We start from the raw sequence: 24,025 nt of genomic DNA, 5'->3' as shown, positions 1-24,025 counted from the left end.
TCCAACTTTTACAAAAGAAAAATACAAATTATTAACTAGATTTGGGCTTGGACTTTCGTTGATAAGTCTGAAATGGCTTATCCCATTTTAAGGCATGGTTCCTATCAATGTCACCCTCTATAAAATTAGCCTTGTGCTCAAGGATAAATTTCGGAAAGCAGGAGCAAATAGAATTAGGAAATTCCCAAGTAGTCTCTTCTACAGAGAGTGCCACTACACTAGCCACTTATCAGAACCTGCTGCTGCCTTTCCTTCATGAACTGCTGGCATTGCTTCTGGGAGGCAACTCAGACTGCTTCAAAAATGAGGCCAGGGGGCAAGTTGGTGGCCTGGGTTCCCATGGTGACAGATTCTCTTAGTTGAGAGATATGCAAAACAGGGTGACATGATCTACTTGAATGAAATATATAACTGCTGAATAGGTGACTATCAAAGAGAAATTAGAATTGAATCAAATCATGAAGCAAGCTTTAAGCACATACTTATATTCTAAAAGGGCCCGATTAGAGAGAAAGACTTATCTAAACCAGAAAAGAACAAGTTCACGACATACAATGAACATTTAAAGGTATTTCTTTCTTTTTAAATATAGATATTAGAAGTATATAACATGAAAATATTCCTTATTTAAATTTACACCGTATAAATACTAACATAGTTAATCCTTGTTAATCCTAAGGCATATAAACTTAAAACAACTTGAGATAGAAATGGATTTGACCAGTACCATACAAGTCTGCACATAATTTGAATTTGCTTCTGAGTACAAGACGAAATTCAAGTTTCAAAGAATATTGTTACTTCGGTCAAGAGAATTATCAATGAATTAAACAAAACTCAACTATCCCATTTTAACATAACCATTGCTAAAAAACAAGGCAACTACACAGGTTGTACCAAAAAAGGGACCATCACATCAAAACAAGCAGCAATACAAGTTAGCAATATACACATTCTGTTCTACTAGCTAGATTTAGGAACTATGTTCTATAATGGCAAAAAAGGATTCTTGGTCTTCATTTACACAAAAGGACACTATGGTTCAGCTTTGACTCCAATATTTTAAACTTTATAACCTAATTTTTCTGCTTTAAGCTTGGCGACCACTCTTTCAAGCCTCCCAATCCGGTTTTCAAGATCAGAAGATATTTCTTCTATGCAAGAGCTTGCATATTTCCTTTCCACATCACTGACACCATCTCTATCACAAAATAAATTCTTGATTTTGACACCATTGTCGTCTTTGACACTTCTTGCTTCTTCAACAGGACTAGACACATTTTCAACTTCTTCATCACGAACACATGTACCTTCACTTGAAGAATTGGACAACTCAATGATCGGACCCTTTTGCTCAGAAAGACAACCCTCTCCTTCATCAAAATCGTTTCCTTGAGCAGCACAAGGGTCAGGTTTGGCAGTTGAAAAGAAATCAACACGCATCTTCATTATCTGTTCCTTCATCTCCAAAATTAGCCTTTCATTTTTTTCAAGTTTTTCTAACAAATCCTCTTTCACTTTAGAATGACGTCCACCCTCATTCCCATCATTTTTGGCAGTGCGTTGCTCCTCAATATGGAGTGCAGTTTGAATAATGGGGTTCTTTTTGTCCTCCACACTTAGGGTCCAATCAAAAACAACCTACAAATAAATGTCAAATATATTTACAACACATGTCATAAGAAAAACTAATTTATGCAAACGAATTTAAACAAAACAACTAAAAACACCTTGTTCTTTTTGAAAATGGACTCAATATTAACTGTCCTAATCTTGACCGAGGGCCTCTGCAAAATTCTTGGAAATTGTACCTGGCCATCTACATCTTCTAAGCCAAGACGACAAGCAACCCAAAGCTATAAAAATGAGAAATAAATTAAAATGTGAAAATCGATAACAACAATATACATCTTATGAAATGACTAATTACCTAAACAACTGCAACACAACCAGCTACGTGGAGACTACAAGAATTTTGGTTTTCTCGTAGAACCTTACATGCACGATTCAGACCACCAATCAAAAAATTATGAACTGAATCTGCCCAATTATAGTCGCTTAGGTTGTCAAGATTGTCTAAGATTTTGAAAGGCATATTTGTGACTGCCCTAGAAGTCCTAGGAAAATAAAAGACAGAAAGACAAAGTAACAAATACAACCTACTAACATTGTCCACATCATCATCACTACCTACACTGTTCTTAATCTTCTTAGTTATGTCTCCTAATGTAATTGTTTTCTTCTCAAACAATGAACCTACTACCCCACTTACATCACTATCAAACTGAACAGATTTACCTACCATATTAAGACCTAAGCATATACAAACATCATAAATAGATAAGTGCAACAAGTGTTGCCTAACACGAACAAATTTCCCATTTGCAACCCATCGATGCAAAACTTCCCTCAGCAAAGGACAATTTATTTCCAACACCTTCTCCACCTCCAAACACCATCTAAATGGTGTGTTACTTCAATCCGTTTACGGTGCCTGTCCTTGAGTACATTGTTGACTTCAACAATGTATTTGGTTTCACACCGATGCACAATTCTCACCTATAGTACCATACAAAAAGAAATTAGATAAATTATAAATAACAAACAGCTTATATCAATGTACACAACGATTGAAGATTGACCTGGTGATCCTTCTTCGGCATCTTCGCCTTTTTCCCCTTATTGCATGCTTCAGAAGAATTTTTCGCTTCATGTTTACCAACCATCTCAAAATTGCAACAAATGAACAATACTACACATATTAAAGAAAAAGATAAATGGGCATAAAATGTACCCCTGCAACATGCTTGCGAAATATACACCACATGTCATCACTAAAATGAACAAAAGTCATTGTTTATAATAAAATATTTCTAATGTCCTAATACAACAATCTCATTATTCAATCAACTATGAATAAACAAGCTTCATCTAATCATCCAATCCATATAATAAATATTCCTAAATAACAACCACAATATATTTTCTTTCATGAAACACATATCCAGATAGCAATCAAACATCACTGTAATTTGTACAAAAGCATCTCAGGTAGTCACTACATTTATAATGTAACAAGAACCCACTCCTATAAGATCAAAGTCACAAAAATTGACTCATCCTACATGCTTCCAAAAAATACACCACAGGTCATCACTTAACCGTTGAACGAAACTCAACGTTTAAAATACACCAAACTCATAATTAACACAGCTATCAATATACAAGCTTCAATACAGTAATGCAAATATTCATGCAATCCAAAAAATACACCAATCTCATAATTAACACAGCTATCAATATATAAGCTTCAATACACTAATGCAAATATTCATGCAATCCAAAACACATACCACTAACCATAAAATATGTTCTGTCAAACAGATGTTCACTACGGATCAAACAACAATGGAAGTTCTTACACGTGCATGTCAGCTTAATCAAATACGTTTCTACAGTTGTACAAAATAGAGAACAAAGCTCATCACTTAATTTAACAAAACTTATTACTTAAATGAACAAAACTCATGTTTACATAACTCAAGTAAAAATTCATGCCAGCCAAAACTTTTACACACAACAAAAACCTAACCAATTTTATCATATTCAGAAAGAAATAGGCCACAAACACAATCAACAAAGCCAAAATACTGAAACCCTACCATAACAACCACCATGTAAACGGCAAAAATTTATACTTTCCGGTTTTTACAACAATAAAATGATAAGGTTCTTCTAGGAAGATCAATTGAACTCGAAGAAGAATCAAGAATGGGTAGGGAATCCAAAGAATTGAATGGAATCTGAACAAACTTTATTGACGTAAAAGAGTGCCAAGAGATTACACTGAATGAATGAATTCCCCACTATTCTTTACAATCTGCTATATAGCAATAATTCTCTAACAGACTAAAACTTCCCAAAACTGAAAGTTCAACAGAATTAACCAACTCCCTATATCTCCTAATGACACGTGTCCCTCATCTAAACCATCAATAACAGTCCTAACAATCTGAATTAATGTCCTGCATCAATTCCTTCCCCTTAAGCAAGTCCTTGTCCTCAAGGACTGAAGTTGGGAAACTTCTTCTTCAATTCATAATAGAATTCCAAAGGTAGCATCTTCAGGCAGCTGATGCTTCCACTTAACTAGCACTTTGGTGACAGCCTTGTTACCCCTCTTCACAGTGGTTCTGTCAATGATAGCTTCAAGTTCCTTGATGACAGCTTCTTCTTCTGATAGTGGATAGTCCGTTGAAGTGTTTGCTTCCCCTACTGATTTCTTCAATTGTGAAACATGAAACACATTATGTATCAAGGAATTAGCTGGTAACTGGACCTTATAAGCCACAACACCAATCTTTTCAAGGACTGGATAAGGTCCATAGTATTTAGGAGCCAGTTTTGCGTTGCTTCTAAATGCCACAGAGATTTGTCTATACGGATGGAGCTTGACAAAAACCAAATCCCCAACTTGAAATTCCCTTTCTAATCTATGTTTATCTGCCAATTGTTTCATCCTCTCCTGTGCCCTCTTCATGTGAAACTTAGCCAGCTTGAGCATTTCCTCCCTCTTTTGTAAACTTTTGTCCACTAACTCCACTTTAGACTCTCCTGGAAGATATGGTAAATAAGTAGGAGGAGTCTGCCCATACACAATTTCATAGGGACTAGCTTTTATAGAACTGTGGTATGTGGTATTATACCACCATTCAGCCAAAGGAAGCCATTTGGACCACTGTTTAGGTTCATCACAACACATACACCTCAGGTATGTTTCAACACATCTGTTAACTACTTCTGTTTGACCATCCATTTGAGGATGGTAAGCAGTGGAAAGCTGGATTTGAACGCCTTGGAATGCCATAAACTCCTTCCAAAACTGGCTTACAAACACCGAGTCCCTATCACTTGTAATGGTAGTGGGAAACCCGTGTAGTTTGAAAACATTATCTAAGAAGCATTGGGCTACTGTTGCAGCTGTGTACGGGTGTTGTAAGGCCATAAAGTGGGCTGCTTTGCTCAATCTATCAACTACTACAAAGATAACTTGCTTATCAAAAGAGTTAGGTAATCCCTCTATAAAATCCATGGTAATATCCTGCCATACATGGTTTGGAACTGGTAATGGCTGCAGTAACCCAGGTGATGCAGCAGTATCATACTTGCTCCTCTGGCACACTTGACATTGTTGTACAAACCTCCTAACATCCTTAGTCATGCCCTTCCAATAAACTACTGATTTTACCCTATGAAGAGTAGAATCCCTGCCTGAATGTCCTCCACATGTAGTAGCATGTAACCATACCAGAATCTGTCTTCTTACTTCCTGGTCTCTACCAACTACCGATTTCCCTTTCCTTCTCAATTCTCCCCTCTGCCAAGAGAACTGCTTATGAGTAGCACTGTCAGCCTGTAACTCAGTGATGATCCTTTGTAAATCTGCATCCGTTTGCCAAGTGTTTATAATCGTATTTAATAACTAAAATGTAGGTTGATGAACGAGTAGAGCGGCACATTCCATCCTGGATAAGACATCAGCAGCGACATTCTCACGCCCTTGTTTATATTCAATATTGAAATCTAACTCAATTAGTTTAATTAGCCACCTCTGCTGGAATGCCGTAGACAACCTTTGATCCAGGATGTATTTCAGACTTTGATGATCTGTCCTTATAGTAAACTTCTTAGGCAATAAGTAGTGCCTCCATTTCTGTACTGCAAACACAACTCCTAGCAGCTCCTTCTCATATGTCAAAAGCGCTTGCTGTTGCTGGTTAAAGCTCCTACTAATGTAGGCTATAGGGTGTCGATCCTGCATTAAAACAGCTCCAACTCCTTGTCCTGATGCATCTACTTCAAGCACAAAATCTTTAGAAAAATTAGGTAAGGCCAGAACTGGTGCAGTGCTCAATTGGGTTTTTAATTTCTGAAAAGCACACTTGGCTTCTTCTGGCCAACTAAAACCATCCTTCTTCAGCATGTCATGCAATGGTTTGGCTATGGTGCTATACTGGTTCACAAATCTTCTATAATAGCCCGCTAATCCCAAGAATCCTCTTAACTGCTTCACAGATTGAGGTAAGGCCCATTGTTGTACAGCAATTATCTTAGCAGGATTTGTGGTCACACCCTCCTCTGTGATGAAATGTCCCAAATATTCTACCCTTGTAACTCCAAAGTAGCATTTGGATTTCTTGGCAAATAGAGAATGGGTTCTCAAAGTGGATAGGACTTGGTATAAATGAACCAAATGGTCCGCAAGACAGGTGCTATATACTAAAATATCATCAAAAAATATCAGGACAAATTTCCGCAAGAATTCCTGAAACATAGTATTCATGAGTCCTTGAAAAGTGGCAGGGGCATTTGTTAGCCCGAAGGGCATAACTAAGTATTCATAATGCCCTGAGTGAGTCTTAAAAGCTGTCTTGTGCACATCCTCGGCAGCCATTCAAACTTGATTGTAACCAGACCTCAAATCAAGTTTAGAAAAATTTTTGGAACCATGTAACTCATCTAATAACTGTCTACTAGAGGAATAGGAAACCTATTCTTTATTGTTCCTTTATTCAACTCCCTGTAATCAATGCAAAGTCTCCAGCCACCATCTTTTTTTCCAACCAAAACAACTGGGCTAGAGTAGGAACTGCTACTGTTCTGAATGATGCCAGATTTCAAGTATTCCTGTATGATTCCATCAATGATGTCTTTTTGTTGCTTTGCATATCTATAGGGCCTTTTATTCACAGGGTTTGTGCCTTGAACCAGCGGAATTTTATGATCATGTACAGCTCTTTTAGGGGGAAGAGTAGTTGGCTCCTGAAACACATCTTCAAAATCCAGCAATAACTTTTCAATGTTGTCAGGGATAGTAGTGGGATCAGCATGGGTTGATAAGGACTGCAATAAAGTGCCTTCTCCTGTTTCACACACCTGTAGCATGGACACGTGGACTCCAGCTGTAAGGGTCTTATGCAACCGCTGGTTCCTGACTGTCTTAAGTCTTGTACCTGGGGTTCCCCGCAATACAAGCTTTCTACCATGCACCACAAACTCCATGGTCAATTTCTCAAAGTTCCAAGTGATATCCCCTAATGTAATCAACCATTCTATACCAAGCACCATGTCGCAACATCCCAAGGGTAACAATAACATGTCATATTTGAAGGATGCATTATGCAGCAGCCAGGAAAATTCTTTGACCATACTGTTGACCTGCACCCGAGCTCCATCAGCCACCGTGACACTCAAAGGGTCCATGTTAGCAATTTCGCATCCCAGCTTCTTGGCCAAGTGGACATCTAAGAAATTATGAGTGATGCCACTGTCAATTAGGATATGCAAAGGTTTCTTTTTGAATAGGCCAGTGACCCTCATTGTTCGAAAGCTAGTGATTCCAGTCAAGGCATTAACTGAAATTAAAGGATCCCCCACATTGCTTGTACCTGTTTCTACCGCAGTTGGGGTTTCCTCATCAGAATCAGTGACCTCATCCAACTCCAAGACATGGATCTGTAATTTCTTGTGGGTTAGGCTATGAGCCGGGGTGAATGGTTCATCACAAAAGTAGCAAAGACCTTTGGCTCTCCTTTCATTCATATTAGCAGGGGTTAAACTTCTAGTAGTCTGTGTTTTGGGTCGACTGACGTCAAGGTTTTTGGGAGGGTTAGGTAATAAGGGTGGTTTAAGTTGTTTGGAGAATGGCTTAGTTTGAGAATTAGTGGTGTTCGCAGATTCATACATCTTGGCCAACGAAAAAGCTTTCATCACAGAGGTGGGATGGAACATCCTTACCATCATCTGCACATCCTGCTTCAATCCACCCAAAAAACAACTCAATTGATTGGCCTCAGAGAGTTCCACTTGAGAAACTAGTTGATCAAAAGCTTCATGATAGTCCTGAATAGAACTCTTTTGTCTTAATCTCATCAAGGCAGCCATCGGATCCTCGCATACCTCACCAAAACGAGAAATCAAGATCTTGGTGTACTCCTCCCAAGATGGAAGATTTGGTAAACCAACATTCTTGACATATGCACTGTGCCACTATAGGGCCTTGCCCTCAAAATGAACCACTGCCAAACGAACTTTGTAATCCTCCAGTGTACCATCAACAGAAAAGAAGGTTTCACATTGGATTAACCATTGTTTCACACCATCTCCATTGAAGCGAGGAAAATCTAGCCTAGCCAATCGTGTATGACAAGAGTAAGGGCGAGATTGAGTACCAATAGCGGGGGAAGTGTAGGTTTCACGGTTGCAGAACATCTCCTCAAGGTTGTTTTTCAGTGAAGCACCAATGTCCATGAAGCGGGCCTCCAATGAAGTTCCCATATCCAAGAAACGCGTCTCCATTGAAGCCTTGAAGCTGTCAAAGTCTTCACGAACAGAGCGTGTGTTGCCGGCCATGGCGAAAACGTGGTTTGGAAGGTCACCTTCTGATACCAATTGTTAAGGTTCTTGTAGGAAGATCAATTGAACTCATAGAAGAATCAAGAATGGGTAGGGAATCCAAAGAATTGAATGGAATCCGAACAAACTTTATTGACGTAAAAGAGTGCCAAGAGATTACACTGAATGAATGAATTCCCCACTATTCTTTACAATCTGCTATATAGCAATAATTCTCTAACAGACTAAAACTTCCCAAAACTGAAAGTTCAACAGAATTAACCAACTCCCTATATCTCCTAATGACACGTGTCCCTCATCTAAACCATCAATAACAGTCCTAACAATCTGAATTAATGTCCTGCATCATAAAACACAGCATAGGGCATGTAAAAGTAACGAACACTAAACCAATGCTCCAAACCTGGCAGCGCGCCCAACCACTGAGCTTCTTTCAAATACACAGTTGAAGAAGACTGCCTCCAAACCCAGCTAAGGATGACGGCAACGCAAAAACCCACTTTCGCAGCAATAACTGACACGGACGCCAAAATCAAACCCCGTAACCAGGTGAGTTCAATATAACCAACACAGAAACGACGACAGCACGACGGCACAGAGACGAAGCAGTGAACAGTATCGCGCCTGATACACCAACACAAATAGAAGAAACCATCACCACACTGGAAAACAAAAACCATATCGTTTGGGGAGGGGAAAACACCTTACGCTAATACGCTAATGGAAGAAAGCCACTTCCTTCGTAATGCCCTTACAAACTTAAGAGAGGGGACAACAGTTTCGAGGGGATGCCAAACGTTGCACATACTTTTCGAAAACGTGAGAAGAGAAAAGTCTGGGGAGGGGAAAAGATGGAGGGGAAAACACCTTACCCTAATGGAAGAAAGCCGCGCCCTTACAAACTCCACAGAAAGGGCAAAAGAACAGCTTCACCACTTCTCCCTAACCCTTTTTTCGTTCTCTGCGCAACGCCTTCTTCAACAACAGTGTGGAGCCCTTCACCCTAACCCTTTCTCGCTCTTCAGTGAAACGTTACAGAAAGAATGTGGAAAGGTGAGATGTGAAACGTTGGGCGAGGGACAAAGCAAAGCGTCGAAAAAATGAAAACCGTTCTCTCTTCGCTTTCCCGCCAACACTTGCTCTTCTATAAATAAAAAAAAAAAAAAAAATCAAATTTCACCTTTTGCCAGTGTCTTCTGTAAAAAAAAAAAATCAAATTCCACATCTGCCACTTAAGGGAATAAAATCGGAGTCAAATGGCAATCATATTATAATTTTTCTTGAAAAGAACATTTTTTCAAATTTTCTTTGAATTCAAAGTCAAAAGGAGACCACACATTCCACGTGATTTACTAAGCAAGCAGCAGAAAATAAACTTTAGACTGAACCCAACCAACAATCACTCTCCTTGGAGCAGGAAGCATTTCTTCTCAGAGAATCTAATCAGGCACAACAAATTAAGATAAGAAAACAAATCTTATCATATAATCATCCTTTGAAGTTTGAGATTAATTTTACTTAAAGTTGATCATATATGACCAGTGAATAAAGTGTTAATGCACATGTTAATATATATTGATCCTTATATTTCACACGCCCTAGCAAACTTTATTGTCTATTACAGTATTTTTCTTAAAAATTATTCCTAATATGATTTCTTTTAGTTGATTTTAAGAGCCCTTTATGCATAGGTTTTTAAATGGAGTTGATTTTACTTAACACTAATCCAATCATCAACATTACTTCTTCCTCTCATGTATATATTATTTGGTGAGCATTTTTCTTTTGTTGTGTGTGAAAGTGAAAATGTACAAGACAAAGTTACAAGAGCTTTGCCACAAGAGAAAATGGAGTTTACCAAGGTACTCTGGCATGAAAGATGGTCCAGATCATATACCAAGCTATAAGGCTTCTGTTCATGTCAATGGTTTCATCTTTACTTCTTCCAGTGCCACTAGTTCCCTTAAAGAAGCTGAAAACAAAGCTGCCATTGTTGCTTTCTTCCGCTTCTGTTCTGGTACCCCACTTCTGCCATGGTTGAACTACTGATTTTTATGATCTAATGCATGCAACAAGTCTAATTTGCCTTGCTAATGAGATATGCAATTATGATGCAAAAAAACTGAAATCATGCATGTGAACCTAAAGCTGGCAGGGATGGCAGGAACAGATGTTAATGCAGATTCTGGTTTTCATCTGACATGCTAGTGCAGATTCTCCCTATGCAGTACTTCAACAAGTCTAGAATGATATGAAGGAATGAACAACGCTCTCTAACCCTGCAAGAAAAGAACAGAACCTAAAATCACTCTTTGCACCTGTTGTGTTTCAGATTCGAGGTGCATACATGTTTCTCAAACTTCTATTCCCTGAGGGAATTGCAATACTACCTATTAGTGAAATAAGTAGGTTGTGTGAGATAGGAATTCCCACAAATGACATAAGATCTTTTATTTTAGTGAAAAGTTTGCTGAGTACCTACACTTGATGTTAAAAGTATCTTATGCATAAGAAGGAAAAAAATAAGAAGGATAAAAAATTAAATGAACTTCTGATGTGTAAGAGTTAACTGCAAAACCAACGAGTGACAAACAGACGCAGTTATGTGAAAAGAAAGGATGGAAGTGAATGAGAGTCAAAGCTCCCTCAAGCAAGAGAAACTCTATGCTCCAATTTTAAGGCATGGTTCCTATCAATGTCACCATGTGTAAAATTAGCCTTGTCCTCAAGGACAAATTCTGGAAAGCAGGAGCAAATAGAATTAGGAAATTCCCAAGTAGCCTCTTGCCAATTTAAATTCTCAATGTGTATAAATTCTAACATACTTAATCCTTGTTAATCGTAAGGCATAGAAAGTTAAAACAACTTGAGATGGAAATGAATTTGAATTAAACAATACACGTGCGGTACCAAAGCAGAACCAAACACACTTGGTAATTCTCTTAGATATTCTTTTAACCAGTTCCATACAAGTCTGCACATAATTTGAATTTGCTTCTGAGTACAAGACAATATTCAAGTTTCAAAGAATATTGTTACTTCGGTCAAGAGAAATATCAATGAATTAAACAAAATTCAACTATCCCATTTTAACATAACCATTGCTAAAAAACAAAGCAACTACACAGGTTGTACCAAAAAAGGGACCATCGCATCAAAATAAGTAGCAATACAAGTTAGCAATCTACACATTCTGTTCTATTAGCTAGATTAAGGAACTATGTTCTATAATGGCAAAAAAGGATTCTTGGTCTTCATTTACAAAAAAAGGACATTTTGGTTCAGCTTTGACTCCAATATTTTAAACTTTATAACCTATTTTTTCTGCTTTAAGCTTGGCAACCACCCTTTCAAGCCTCCCAATCCGGCTTTCAAGATCAGAAGATATTTCTTCTATGCAAGGGCTTGCATATTTCCTTTCCACATCACTGACACCATCTCTATCACAAAATAAATTATTGATTTTGACTCCATTGTCGTCTTTGACACTTCTTCTTGCTTCTTCAAAACTTAATGATGGAAAAACAACAGATACAGGACTAGAAACATTTTCAACTTCTTCATCACGAACACATGTACCTTCAGTTGAAGAACTGGACAACTCAATGATTGGACCCTTTTGCATTTCATCAAAATCATGTTCTTGTTTTCTCTTAATCTTGCAAGTAAAACCAGGTGGTGGGCCACAGGATAGGCTGCTCTCTTTCTTCACATATAATGATATTGGTAACGCATGTTTTGAGCTACTTTCAACACAATCATAATGTTTGCTTCCTTCCTTACTTTGATTTGATTGCTTCCACCAATGATAGTACCTAGAACTGACATTTGGCTTTTGGCGGGCAGATAATACAATGTACAAATTTGTATCTGTTACTGGCTCACTATAACTTATCCAAGGATTCTCATTGTGAGGTACTAGCATACCAGGAATGTCTTGATCCATCCCAAACTGCATAGCAACACGATTTGGGCAGTAATGCTCTACACATTCCATACCCACCAACTCTGAGAGTCTCATGCAGCGAGCAAAGGATTCTAATTCATCATCAAAATTGGGATTTTTGCATACCCACTTGTCATTTTCATTGTAAAGCTGAAGAGGAGGAGAATTCACAAATGGACACCAAATAAAGTCATTTCCAGCTCTTGAAGAGTCCAAAATCAATTTTAAGTTGTCATGTTTAGCCATTTTCACTGTGTGCCATTTAGCCATCAAGAGTTGACCTTCCTCAACTACTTGAGGAGACGGCTGCAACAAGGGAAATCTCTCCAATGCCCAAACTTGGACCAACTGAAAAGGAGCCCACAATGTAACTTCTAACTCCACAGTTGTGACAATTCTGATTTTGTTATTCAGCAAACTCAAATCCCTGTAAATGTTGGCTAAGACAGCAGGGGCAAGAGCTAGTTTAGTTCCTCTTGCTAAATGTATAGCAATAGGAAAAACACTTTTCAGAATGGATTTATATGATCTACCAGGGAAAACAAACCTTGACAACCACAAAGACAAGAATGCCTCATGTTCCACATGGTTCTCATTACTCATGAAATACCTCATCCATGGATGATGATCTGCCCTTTTGGCCTTTGTTTTGAAAAACATCCTAAACACAGTAATCAAATATTGTTCTACTTCCTTTTCCTCATCACTCGCAAGAGGTCTAGAGAAAGGCTCTCCCATGACAGAGTAACCCCAACAAACATTCAGGTCCTCCAGGGTTATAGTTGCTTCTCCCCATGAAAACACAAACGTGTTAGTCTTTGAACACCACCTTTGTGCAAGCTCAAGAATCAAGTCATCATTTCTACGGATAAGAAAAGTAGAAGCTTTGATAGCTTGGTCTATCCCAGCCTTTATCCACATATATTGTTGAACCCATGTATTCCATTCTTGATGTGGAGGACACCATCCGCTGTATATCACTTCTAGAGGCAGCTTTGCATGGTTGGAATCAACAGTGGCTGTTCTTCCAGAAGAGAACATGTAATGAGGAGGATTCGCGGAGCCTTCCATGCAGGGTTTGATAAAATAAGCAGTTCTGCGAATTGGGTTTTCACCAGATAATGGTGAAACCATGAGTTCTTCTTTTGCTTCAATAATATTGTCCGGTGATGGCTCCATACTCTATTGATGAAAATCAGCAAGTACCTGAAAACACAGAAAGAAGAGTTACATCAATCAACCAATGGATAAGAAACAACCGAGTCCAGATTCTCTACTGATTTTTTTGGTGTTGTACTCTGCTGAGCATTAAAAATACTGTACTGATATTTTAAATATCTTTTTAATATATTTTAAAACGTGAAAATAAGTGGTAATCAATGTATTATGAAGGCATAGTAGAGGAACAGCACAAAAAAATCAACAGAGAATCCAAATTCGAAACAACCCTACTGAAAAGGACCTTTGAACTTACAAGTTTTTTGCTTTTTTATTTTCTTTAGAACATGGCTTGCACGTGATCAGAGGGAAGCTTATACTATTGATATTTGAATAAGATTTCGTGGCTCACAGAACAACACAACCTTCACTTTGTTTGAGTAGAATTCTCTGAACCCAAAAAAGAGTGTGAGAACTGAGAACAGAGAATTTGAAAAGTTTGAGTAATGTGACATCATATGTCATTGAATTAAAAGAAATTGCACAGTTGATTATTCATAGACCTGGGTATTTAGTGAAGTCAAGAATATATGGGTATCTGTGTGATAATTGGCAGTCATCTCAGTAAATTGGTTTGCTATAACATATGCCACAGGATTGAACTTGCATATTCACAGTCCTGTTATAAAAGTACAACATTTATTACTTGTTAGTTTACAAAAATTTACATTCTCTTACCAGTTTGAGCTATCACAGTCAAAAAGTATTAGATAGTAATACTCAATAGTATAAACAGGGACTCACTATAATGGTGACAACACAAGACTCTTCATCAAGAATTATGTTACGATATTGCAAATCATTGTGGAAAAATCCTATGCATGGCCTATTGCCTGATAATTCATTTTCCAAAGTAGATATTTCCTTATCCAAACTGTTCAATATAAATGCTTCAACAATTTCGGGAGAACTCAAGCGTTTGGCTTCCTTGTGCCAATCTCTGAAGCAATAAAATAAATGTATATTAGAAATGATCAAATTGTACTGATAAATTCATATGTTTATCAAAATGTGCAATAGTTATATAAGTAGTTTATATAACTATTGGCCCATGATTTGCCTAAAAGAAAATACAACACAGAAAATAACATAAAATAGTTTATCTCAATCTCCACAATCCCTATCTCATGAAACTAGAACAGTGTAACAACACTGTCATTGCAAGTTTCCCTATCAAACATACTCTCCCAAAAGCAAACAATAAAATTACCAAAATAACAAAAAAAAAAGAAGAAAGAACGACGAATAAAAAGGAAAGTTTGCATTAACTGCTTCAACCTTGCATTACAGGTTTGTTGTTCTAGGCTATATAAACAACGCAATCCCCTTTACCCATGCCAACTTCCAGTACTCACCAGACATGAACAAGTACAATCCCCAACCAACAGATATCAAAATAGTAAAATCCTAAAACTGAACCAACATACTCGTAAATGAAAGTAGAAAGTTTTTGCTAAAGAATAGACAGATAACTCTGACATCATATGAACGATAAACTTGTAATATTAGAGAAATTATAGGCAGGAGGAACCAACTAATTAGGTCCAGACACGAGAAAAAAAAATACCTAGCCAACTGTAGGAATATAATCTTCTGAATTAGAAGATCGTTCTCAACTTCTGCTCCTAACGTGCAAATGAAGAAAGTGAACCTATAACTAGATGAAATGAATCAAATCAGAATAAGATGCCAAATCTTAATCAAATTTTTACAAACTACTCAATAACAATAAGAAAAATCCTAACCACTAATTTATAATGGAGGATCAACGAAAATGCAGCAAAACCACCGTCGCAATGTGTATGTTGATGTTCTTGTACATCTATGGCTACTATACCTACACAATGCTCATGGCTACTGTACTAGCACAATGGGAAACTAATGGTTGAAGAAATAGAAAAAAAGAAATGAAAGAAGTTTAAAGTTGCACAATCAGAATACTCTTAGAGTACTATTACAGTAACATTCATCCATGAAAGATCATAATATCATGTTTACATGATTTATAGTTATATTTATATAAAAAAAATGTTACTATAATAGATGAAATTATGTACTATAACATTTTAAATAAATATAATTAAGAAAATATTATTAAAGATAACAAATTATGCAGAGAACAACTAATTATAAATAATTTTCAAATTAATTTGTATTTAATTAATTTTTTATAGTGTTAATAACATTTTATTAAAAAATATTATATAATAAATTAATTTTTCTATAGTAGCATTTTTAAAAATGTTACAATATTACTGTTAACGTTACTGGCATGCAAGACAATGGCGGACCTAAAAAAATAATAAAATTTATTGAGATATTATTTTTCTCTTTCATTGCAAGTTTTTCACGTTTATTGAGATATTTATTATTCTTTATCTCTTTAGTTTTTTGATTAAAAACAAAACAGAAAGTTAAACATAAATTCATTCTCTCACTCTCACGTTCTCTTCTAAAATAAAAAAATGTAATTTTCTCATTTCTCTTGATAGAAAAATATTAATTTGAAATTCAGTTTTTTTTTCATCTTATGAGTTTTGTATATTTATTTTTTTATAAATATAAAAAGAAAAGTTATGTACTATATGTTTTTTCATAATCATTTTTAATGATGACTTGATTATCATATTTTTTTAGTAATTACGTCTCTCAATTTTGTATTAGATTTTGATAAATTACTTTTTAGATTTTGATAAATTACTTTTTAGTCTTAATTTTTTTAAAATATGTATTATTGATGAAAAATAAAATAATAGATTCATTTGTTTTATTAAGTGATAAAAGGAAGATACCTTTCAAGATGAAAACAATACAAATCTACTTCTTCACCTATTTTTCAAGCATGATACTAGGAATTCAATTATTGAATTAAATGATCATTTCTTAAGATTCAAAGAATTGTAAGTAAAAAATTTCATATTAATTCTTTTAAATTATAAGCGAAATGTTTTATATTAATTCTTTAGAACTTATTATAAGAAAACATTTTCAAATATGAGAATATTCAGGAAAAGAGATGGAGTTAGAAAAACTTATTTAAAATGAATTTCATATCAAATACAATTTCAAAACTATAATTTTTTTAAGAAAAAATATACAAGGATTTCAATACTAAATTGTATATACTTTAGTTCTATTAGTAATAATAATTAAATATATAAGATTTAAGTATATTATTTTGGCCTCTCCAGACTTATTTATCAAGATCCACCATATAGGCGCTATCGTGCCTGTGTGTATGCATTTTCTAAATATGAATGATAATATGTTAGTAAGTAACAATAATGTAATGTTATTAAGTTAATATATAAAATAAATTTATATTTATAAAAAATAAAATGAAATGAATAGAGAAATTAATTGTTGATGAATAAAAAAGAAAAAAAAATAGTTTTATAAAAAATAGGTAAAAATAATTTTAATAATTTTAATAAATAATTATATTGTAAATAGTAAAATTGGAATCATGAGATGTGGATACAAAAGAAAAAAAATCCTTTTTATATATTGTTATAAATTTATCATAACATTTTAAAGAAAATATAATTATGGAATATACACAGTATCATTTTTAATACTTTTAATAAATATAACTAAAAAAATGTTACTAATGCTAGTAATTGATGTAGTGTATATATATTAATTAAATTTTTATTTAGTATCATTTATTTAGAAATGCAACAATATTACGTTCTATTATTTATTATTTATAGTAATATTTATATTTAAAATATTATTATAGTATGTAAAATTTATATATTGTAACATTTAAATAAATGTTACTAAGAAAATATTACTAAAGATAGGAAATGGAGTAGTGAATTAATTAGAAGAAGATATTTTTCAGTAGACAAGTGAAATCAACTTTCTAACTAGTTTTAACAAAGCTAAAAGGCCAAATTTCTAAATATAGCCCTTTTTAGTGTATATGTTTTAATTAAACAACAGTAACAATCCCTTTTAAAAAAACATGTTTTCAAATTTTCTTTGAATTCAAAGTCAAAAGCAGACCATACATCCCACGTGATTTTCTAAGCAAGCACCAGACAATAAAATTTGGACCGAAACCAACCACCAATCACTCTTCTTCATGCTGGGAGCATTTCTTCTCAGAGAATCTAATCAGACACAATGAATTAACATAAGAAAAAACAATCTTATCAGATAATCATCCTTTAAAGTTTGAGATTAATTTTACTTAAAATTGATCATATATGATAAGTGAGTAAAGTGTTAATGCACATGTTAACATACATTGATCCTTATATTTCACATGCCTAAGCAAACTTTGTTGTCTATTACAGTATTTTTCTTAAAAACTATTCCTAATATGATTTCTTTTAGTTGATTTTAAAAGTCCTTTATGCATAGGTTTTAAAATAGAGTTGATTTTACTTAAAACTAATCCAATCATCAACATTAGTTCTTCCTCATATGTATATATTATTTGGTGAGCATTTTTGTTTTGGTGTGTGAAAGTGAAAATGTACAAGACAAAGTTACAAGAGTTTTGTCACAAGAGAAAATGGGGTTTGCCAAGGTACTCTGGCATGAAAGATGGTCCAGATCATATACCAAGCTTTAAGGCTTCTGTTCATGTCAATGGTGTCATCTTCACTTCTTCCAGTGCCTCTAGTTCCCTTAAAGAAGCTAAAAACAAAGCTGCCATGGTTGCTTTCCTCAACCTCTCTTCTGGTACCCCACCCCTTTTCCTTTGTTGGTTTTATTTGTTTCCTTGGAAAGTTGGTTTCTTTACTGTTTTTTCTTGATGAAGATGAAGTCTTGAAGTAGGGAATTCCTTTTATGTAAAGAGAGTTGTCAGATTTATTCCTTAGATTGTTCTGTGTTTGTGTTCATATACAATCATAGATTATTATAACAGTTTTCAGGAGTTATTTGAGATTTTGGGTTGGAAACGATCACTTTGTTCTGTGAAATGGTTTGAGAAACTACAAAACTGTTTGGTCGAAAGTAGACTATGAGTTGCACTTTAGTCTAAATTAGCACTGACAATGACATTTTTTTCTAACCTTAATTGATTTCATAATAGACAAGTAGAATTTAATGATCAAATTCAGCAATTCTAAAATTATTTAAATCAATACTAATGAAAACCCTTTGTTTAGTTTTCATTCTTAATTCTCAATATTATGGCTTCATATCACAGGGTAGAAGTTGTTGACCTAATTTTGTTCAATTGTGCACCAATTAATTTTGTGCTTTATGACGTTCTAGGATCTTCAACACAAATTTCTGAAAGCTGTACACAAGAGCAAATTAGGGCCGTGAAACCTAAGGACAGTTCAATTCCAGCACAATCTTCAGTTATTAGAAATGGTGAATGATGACTTTCCTTCTTACTTTTGAACTTAGTTTGCAAGCTTTGCTGTATGTGGATTCTAAACATCTAGTAAAGAAAAACAATACTTTACTTTTATTTTCCTTCTAGTTCCATTCTAATGAACAATATATTCTCATCAAACCCTCCAAAAACATGGTTGCATTCATTCTGGCTTTGTAAATTTAGAAAGCTATAAGGTGTAAAACGCATACAAGATTAATTTTAGAAATGACTTATGTCAATCCTAATGTCTAGTATTTCAAAGCTAAAAGGAAAAATTTGTAAATATAGATTTTTTTAGTGTGTATGTTTTAATTAAACAACAGTAACAATCCCTTTTAAAAAACATGTTTTCAAATTTTCTTCGAATTCAAAGTCAAAAGACACACATTCTATATGATTTTCTAAGCAAGCAGCATAAAATAAACTTTAGACTGAAACCAACAACAATCACTCTCCTTCATGGAGGAAGCATTTCTTCTCAGAGAATCTAATCGAACACTATGTATTAAGATAAGAAAAAACAATCTTATCATATAATCATCCTTTAAAGTTTGAGATTAATTTCACTTAAAATTAATGATATATGATAAGTGAAAATAAAGTGTTAAATGCACATGCTAACATATATTGATCCTTAGAATTCACATGTCCTAGCAAACTTTATTGCCTTTTACAATAATTTTCTTAAAAACTATTCCTAATATGATTTCTTTCAATTGATTTTAAAAGTTCTCTATGCATTGGTTTTAAACTGGATTTGATTTTACTTAAAACTAATCTAATCATCAAGATTAGTTCTTCCTCTCATGTATGTATTATTCGATGAGCATTTTTTCTTTTGTTGTGTTTGAAAGTGAAAATGTACAAGACAAAGTTACAAGAGCTGTGCCACAAGAGAAAATGGGGTTTGCCAAGGTACTCTGGCATGAAAAGTGGTCCAGATCATATACCTAGCTTTAAGGCTAATGTTCATGTCAATGGTGTCATCTTCACTTCATCCAGTGCCTCTAGTTCCATTAAAGAAGCTGAAAACAAAGCTGCCATGGTTGCTCTCCTCAGCTTCTGTTCTGGTACTCCACCTCTTCTCCTTTCTCAGTTTCCTTGGAAAGTTGGTTTCTTTACTGTTTTTTCTTGATAAAGATGAAAGTCTTGAAGTAGTGAATTCCTGTTTTGTGAAGGGAGTTGTCTACTTTATTCCTTAGATTGTTTGTGTTTGTGTTCATATACAATCATAGCTTATTATTACAACAATTTTAAGGAGTTATTTGAGATTTTGGGTTAGAAACAATCACTATGTGAAATGGTTTGAGAAACTATAAAGCTCTTTGATCAGAAGTAGACTATAAGTTGCAATTGAGTTCAAGTTAGCGCTAACGATGAATTTTTTTTCTAACCTTAATTGATTTCATAACAAACAAATTGAATTTAAGGATGAAATTTTGGCATCTATCTTATATTCTAAAACTATCTAAATCAATGCTGCAAAAATCTTTTCTTTAGTTCTCATTCTTAATATCATGTCTTGTATTAACAAAATGATGCAGAAAACAATACGATGGTAGAAACTAGTAATATTACACTAAGTTCATACAATAGGGTAGAATTTGTTGACCTAACTTTATACAATTGTGCACCAATTAATTTTGTTCTCTATTATGACCGCCTAGGATCTCCAAGACAAACTTCTAAAGACGATACAAAAGAGCAAATTAGAGCGGTGAAACCTCAGCAAAGTTCAACTCCAGCACAATTTTCAGTTATTATAGATGGTGAATGATGCCTTTCCTCCTTACTTTTTGAACTTAGTTTGGAAGCTCTGCTGTATATCGATTCTTGTTGCTAGTTCACTTGACAAAGATCAAATGTATTCAATGCATTCTTGTCTCTGTGTATCTTCTGCAAATGACTTATGGCAATCCTAATGTCTGGTATTTCAAAGGTTATTTTTATCTTTATTTCAATGTTATTGTTATCTTTATCTCAATGAACAAACATTTTCAATGACTTTCAGAGTCATAACTACAATAGTTTCTACATATATTAATAACAAAAAACTACTAATGAACTTATTCTAACAGTAAACTCAAGCTCATTGTATTGTGGTGGAATCTTTAGAAGTTTTTTGTTGACTTCCTTTCATTTTATTCACTACTGTATTTGCATATCTACGATAGTTATGCTATGATTGTTACCATTTTCTGTTTCCATTTCATCATCTAACAACATCACTCAACTCAATTCTCTAGATATGGACTGTATTCACAAAATTCATCTGCAGAACAATGCTCGAGTGAACAATCTTCATCCACCTGTGTTTGCATGTAAAACTGAGGATCTGCCTCCAGCAAATGACTTTAAGGCCACAGTGCTAGTTGATGGGCATTCTACTGAAAGTCCTTCGTTTACCAACACTATAAAAGAGACAGAGCGAGCTTCTGATTCAATTTTATTATCACCTGACATATTTCAGATGGCAAGTGTCCTTTTAATGTCTAACATTGTTACTAACTAAGAAGAATGTTGGAGAAAAAAAAATATGAGGACCTATATAGTTCAACTACCAAGAGGGAACTCTATTTTGTGTATTTTTCGTGCAGCTACAGTTTTAAAACTTGCTGTGACCAAGAAATACGTACAAACAAAAAGTAATATGACAAATTAGTTAAATTTCCATCTTAGTTCCTAATCTTTTACAGTTATCCTTTCATGAGGAAAACATTTATTAAAAGTGAATATGTTTTATACTGATGTTTTCCAGGTTAAAAATATAGAATGTCTTAGTAAGTTTCTTTTGTCTTATCTTTTTTAGAATGTCTTTACATAAAAAAATTCTGTTTAAAAATAGTTGTTCGATCTCTATATTATATATAATATCTGAATGTTTACTTATTATTCGGTGTGAAGAAAATTTTATGTATGGAAGGCATTTAGATTTTAAATTGATCAACTTCGTTCAAAGGTCAAATCTATTCTTGTGTTCACATGTATGTTCGTGTGTTCTGTCTTCATTAAAAATTGCTACAATTGAATATGGAGTTGTATCCTCTTATCCAGGGTGACTCTGATTCATTCAAGACTTCACTAATGAAATTAACTGAGAGAGAAGGCTTTCACAAACCAACATATAAAACTATGCAGGCTGGTTCTCCCTACAGGCCAACTTTCTTCTCTACCTTGGAAGTAGAGGGTGAGGAATTTCATGGAAAGGGATGTAGATTCAAGAAAGAGGCAGAAGAGGATGCTGCAAAGATTGCTTACATTGCCTTAAAAAAGTGTAAGTTCATTGTCCCACTTCATTGGTGCACATCCCTTATTTTGCTTCCATGCATAAGAAACACTCAGAAAATTTTGATATATCACCAAAAACTTTACCTCTACTTTTGTGTATTTTGAATGACCTGAACTTAAATCATGACTTCTATTTAAGGCATGACATCTACTTAAATCATGACATCTCAAACGTTGGATGATGGTTCTAGATCAATTATACTATTTTGTGAAGTCCTAATATAAATTTTACAACAATTAAATGACCTTATGGAGACTCTCCCACTCACTATTTTTAATTTTTTACTACCAGTGATGTGTGATCAACATGATTTTGCTAAGAATATTGTGCAGCGAAAGAGAAGTCCAAGGTCACTTCATCGTACAAACGGTAATGATGCTGATGCTCCTCCCGGTTTTCCTCCGAAACCTGGTGGCACTGTGTATACTGAAAAATCTAGTGATTATGCTTCAAATGCTAGGAAAGGTAACAGTGATGCTAATGTGCCTTCTGATTTTCTTGTTAAACGCTTGAAAACTGTTCCTTCTGGAAATTATGCTCAAGATGGTTTCAAAGATAATGAAGATATTGATGCTGAAGTTCCAGCAAGATGTAAAAATTTGTTCAACCAGACTTCTTCAGCCTCTACTGTTGATTACGAAAATGCTAAAAGAATGTCACCACAGGCAAAACTGGTTGGGAAAGATACTGTTGAACCATTGATTTTGAAGGAAGAGGTTGAAGATGCAAGTGGGAGCAAAGAAGCAACGCTGTCTATTGAGGGAGTGACCCTATCTGGGGCTCAAGGTGAAAGCTATAATTGTGTATCTGGAATGAATGTAATAGATCAACATGATTTTGCCAAGAATATTGTGCAGCGAAAGAGAAGTCCAAGGTCACTTCATCGTACAAATGGTAATGATGCTGATGTTCCTCCCGGTTTTCCTCCGAAACTTGGTGGCACTGTGTATACTGAAAAATCTAGTGATGATGCTTTAAATGCTAGGAAAGGTAACAGTGATGCTAATGTGCCTTCTGAATTTCTTGTTAAACGCTTGAAAACTGTTCCTTCTGGAAATTATGCTCAAGATGGTTTCAAAGATCAGGAAAATATCAATGCTGAAGTTCCAGCAAGATGTAAATATTTGTCCAACGAGAGTTCTTCAGCCTCTACTATAGATTACAAAAATGCTAAAAGAATGTCACCACAGGCAAAACTGGTTGGGAAAGATAGTGTTGAACCATTGATTTTGAAGGAAGAGGTTGAAGATGCAAATTGGAGCATAGAAGCAAGGCTGTCTACTGAGGGAGTGAGCCTATCTGGGGCTCAAGGTGAAAGCTATAATTGTGTATCTGGAATGAATGTAATCGATCTTGAACAGAGAATCAAAAAACTGGAGACAGTGATTGAAAAATTAAAGATAACAAAATTTGGTCACTGTTGAAAAAATTATTAGCTTATCAAACCAAAACCTTACTACTTGTTAACTTGTATTTCCTTTTATATATATTTGCAGAATAACATGACATGAATGTTCAGAAAAACAAGTTTAACATGATACTATTACTATAGGATCTTAGTTAGCACTGGTACACTTCCTAGAAAGATTTCACAGCATTACAGAGCCAATGCAATTAGACATAATTCAGCATCCTTCTGGCCTTTTAGACTAAAAAAAACGATATTCATTTCGTTGATAAGTCTGAAATGGCTTATCCCATTTTAAGGGATGGTTCCTATCAATGTCACCCTGTATAAAATTAGCCTTGTCCTCACGGACAAATTCTGGAAAGCAGGAGCAAATAGAATTAGGAAATTCCCAAGTAGCCTCTT

The 24,025-nt window shown here is 34.8% G+C and overlaps 3 protein-coding genes across 4 annotated transcripts; 1 reads left to right on the top strand and 2 right to left on the bottom strand.

Annotated features, from left to right (window-relative positions):
* Positions 1-749: 749 nt before the first annotated feature.
* Positions 750-9,569, bottom strand: LOC146885810 (uncharacterized). 2 transcript variants are annotated; one of them, XR_014995632.1, is made up of 6 exons: positions 9,288-9,552; positions 8,819-9,039; positions 2,643-2,752; positions 1,931-2,559; positions 1,731-1,856; positions 750-1,641 (listed from the first exon to the last, which is right to left on the bottom strand). XR_014995632.1 is itself a non-coding variant. In XM_085674365.1 (2 exons), the coding sequence occupies exon 2, from the start codon at positions 7,942-7,944 to the stop codon at positions 6,520-6,522; it is 1,425 nt and encodes a 474-aa protein (XP_085530491.1). In that variant the 5' UTR covers positions 7,945-9,039; positions 9,288-9,569; the 3' UTR covers position 6,519. The 2 variants fall into 2 exon arrangements, 1 of the variants encoding a protein (XP_085530491.1); XM_085674365.1 differs by lacking the exons at positions 750-1,641; positions 1,731-1,856; positions 1,931-2,559; positions 2,643-2,752 and having other exon boundaries at positions 6,519-9,039; positions 9,288-9,569.
* A 1,826-nt stretch (positions 9,570-11,395) lies between these two features.
* Positions 11,396-14,883, bottom strand: LOC114187683 (protein MAINTENANCE OF MERISTEMS-like). Its single transcript, XM_085674662.1, has 4 exons — positions 14,324-14,883; positions 14,083-14,198; positions 13,836-13,969; positions 11,396-13,567 (listed from the first exon to the last, which is right to left on the bottom strand). The coding sequence occupies exon 4, from the start codon at positions 13,538-13,540 to the stop codon at positions 11,717-11,719; it is 1,824 nt and encodes a 607-aa protein (XP_085530788.1). The 5' UTR covers positions 13,541-13,567; positions 13,836-13,969; positions 14,083-14,198; positions 14,324-14,883; the 3' UTR covers positions 11,396-11,716.
* A 3,064-nt stretch (positions 14,884-17,947) lies between these two features.
* Positions 17,948-23,743, top strand: LOC114187348 (uncharacterized). The gene is made up of 7 exons (XM_085675238.1): positions 17,948-18,274; positions 18,815-18,916; positions 19,778-19,993; positions 20,591-20,692; positions 21,170-21,396; positions 21,978-22,197; positions 22,504-23,743. Exons 1-7 carry the CDS (start codon positions 18,064-18,066, stop codon positions 23,634-23,636), a joined length of 2,211 nt encoding a protein of 736 aa, XP_085531364.1. The 5' UTR covers positions 17,948-18,063; the 3' UTR covers positions 23,637-23,743.
* Positions 23,744-24,025: the final 282 nt, after the last annotated feature.

Source organism: Vigna unguiculata, chromosome 6, assembly GCF_037176805.1.
Source record: "Vigna unguiculata cultivar grain cowpea cultivar isolate G323 ecotype 2 chromosome 6, ASM3717680v1, whole genome shotgun sequence".
In the NCBI taxonomy this organism is placed as follows: Eukaryota; Viridiplantae; Streptophyta; class Magnoliopsida; order Fabales; family Fabaceae; genus Vigna; species Vigna unguiculata.
This window is presented reverse-complemented; position numbering and strand designations above follow the sequence as displayed.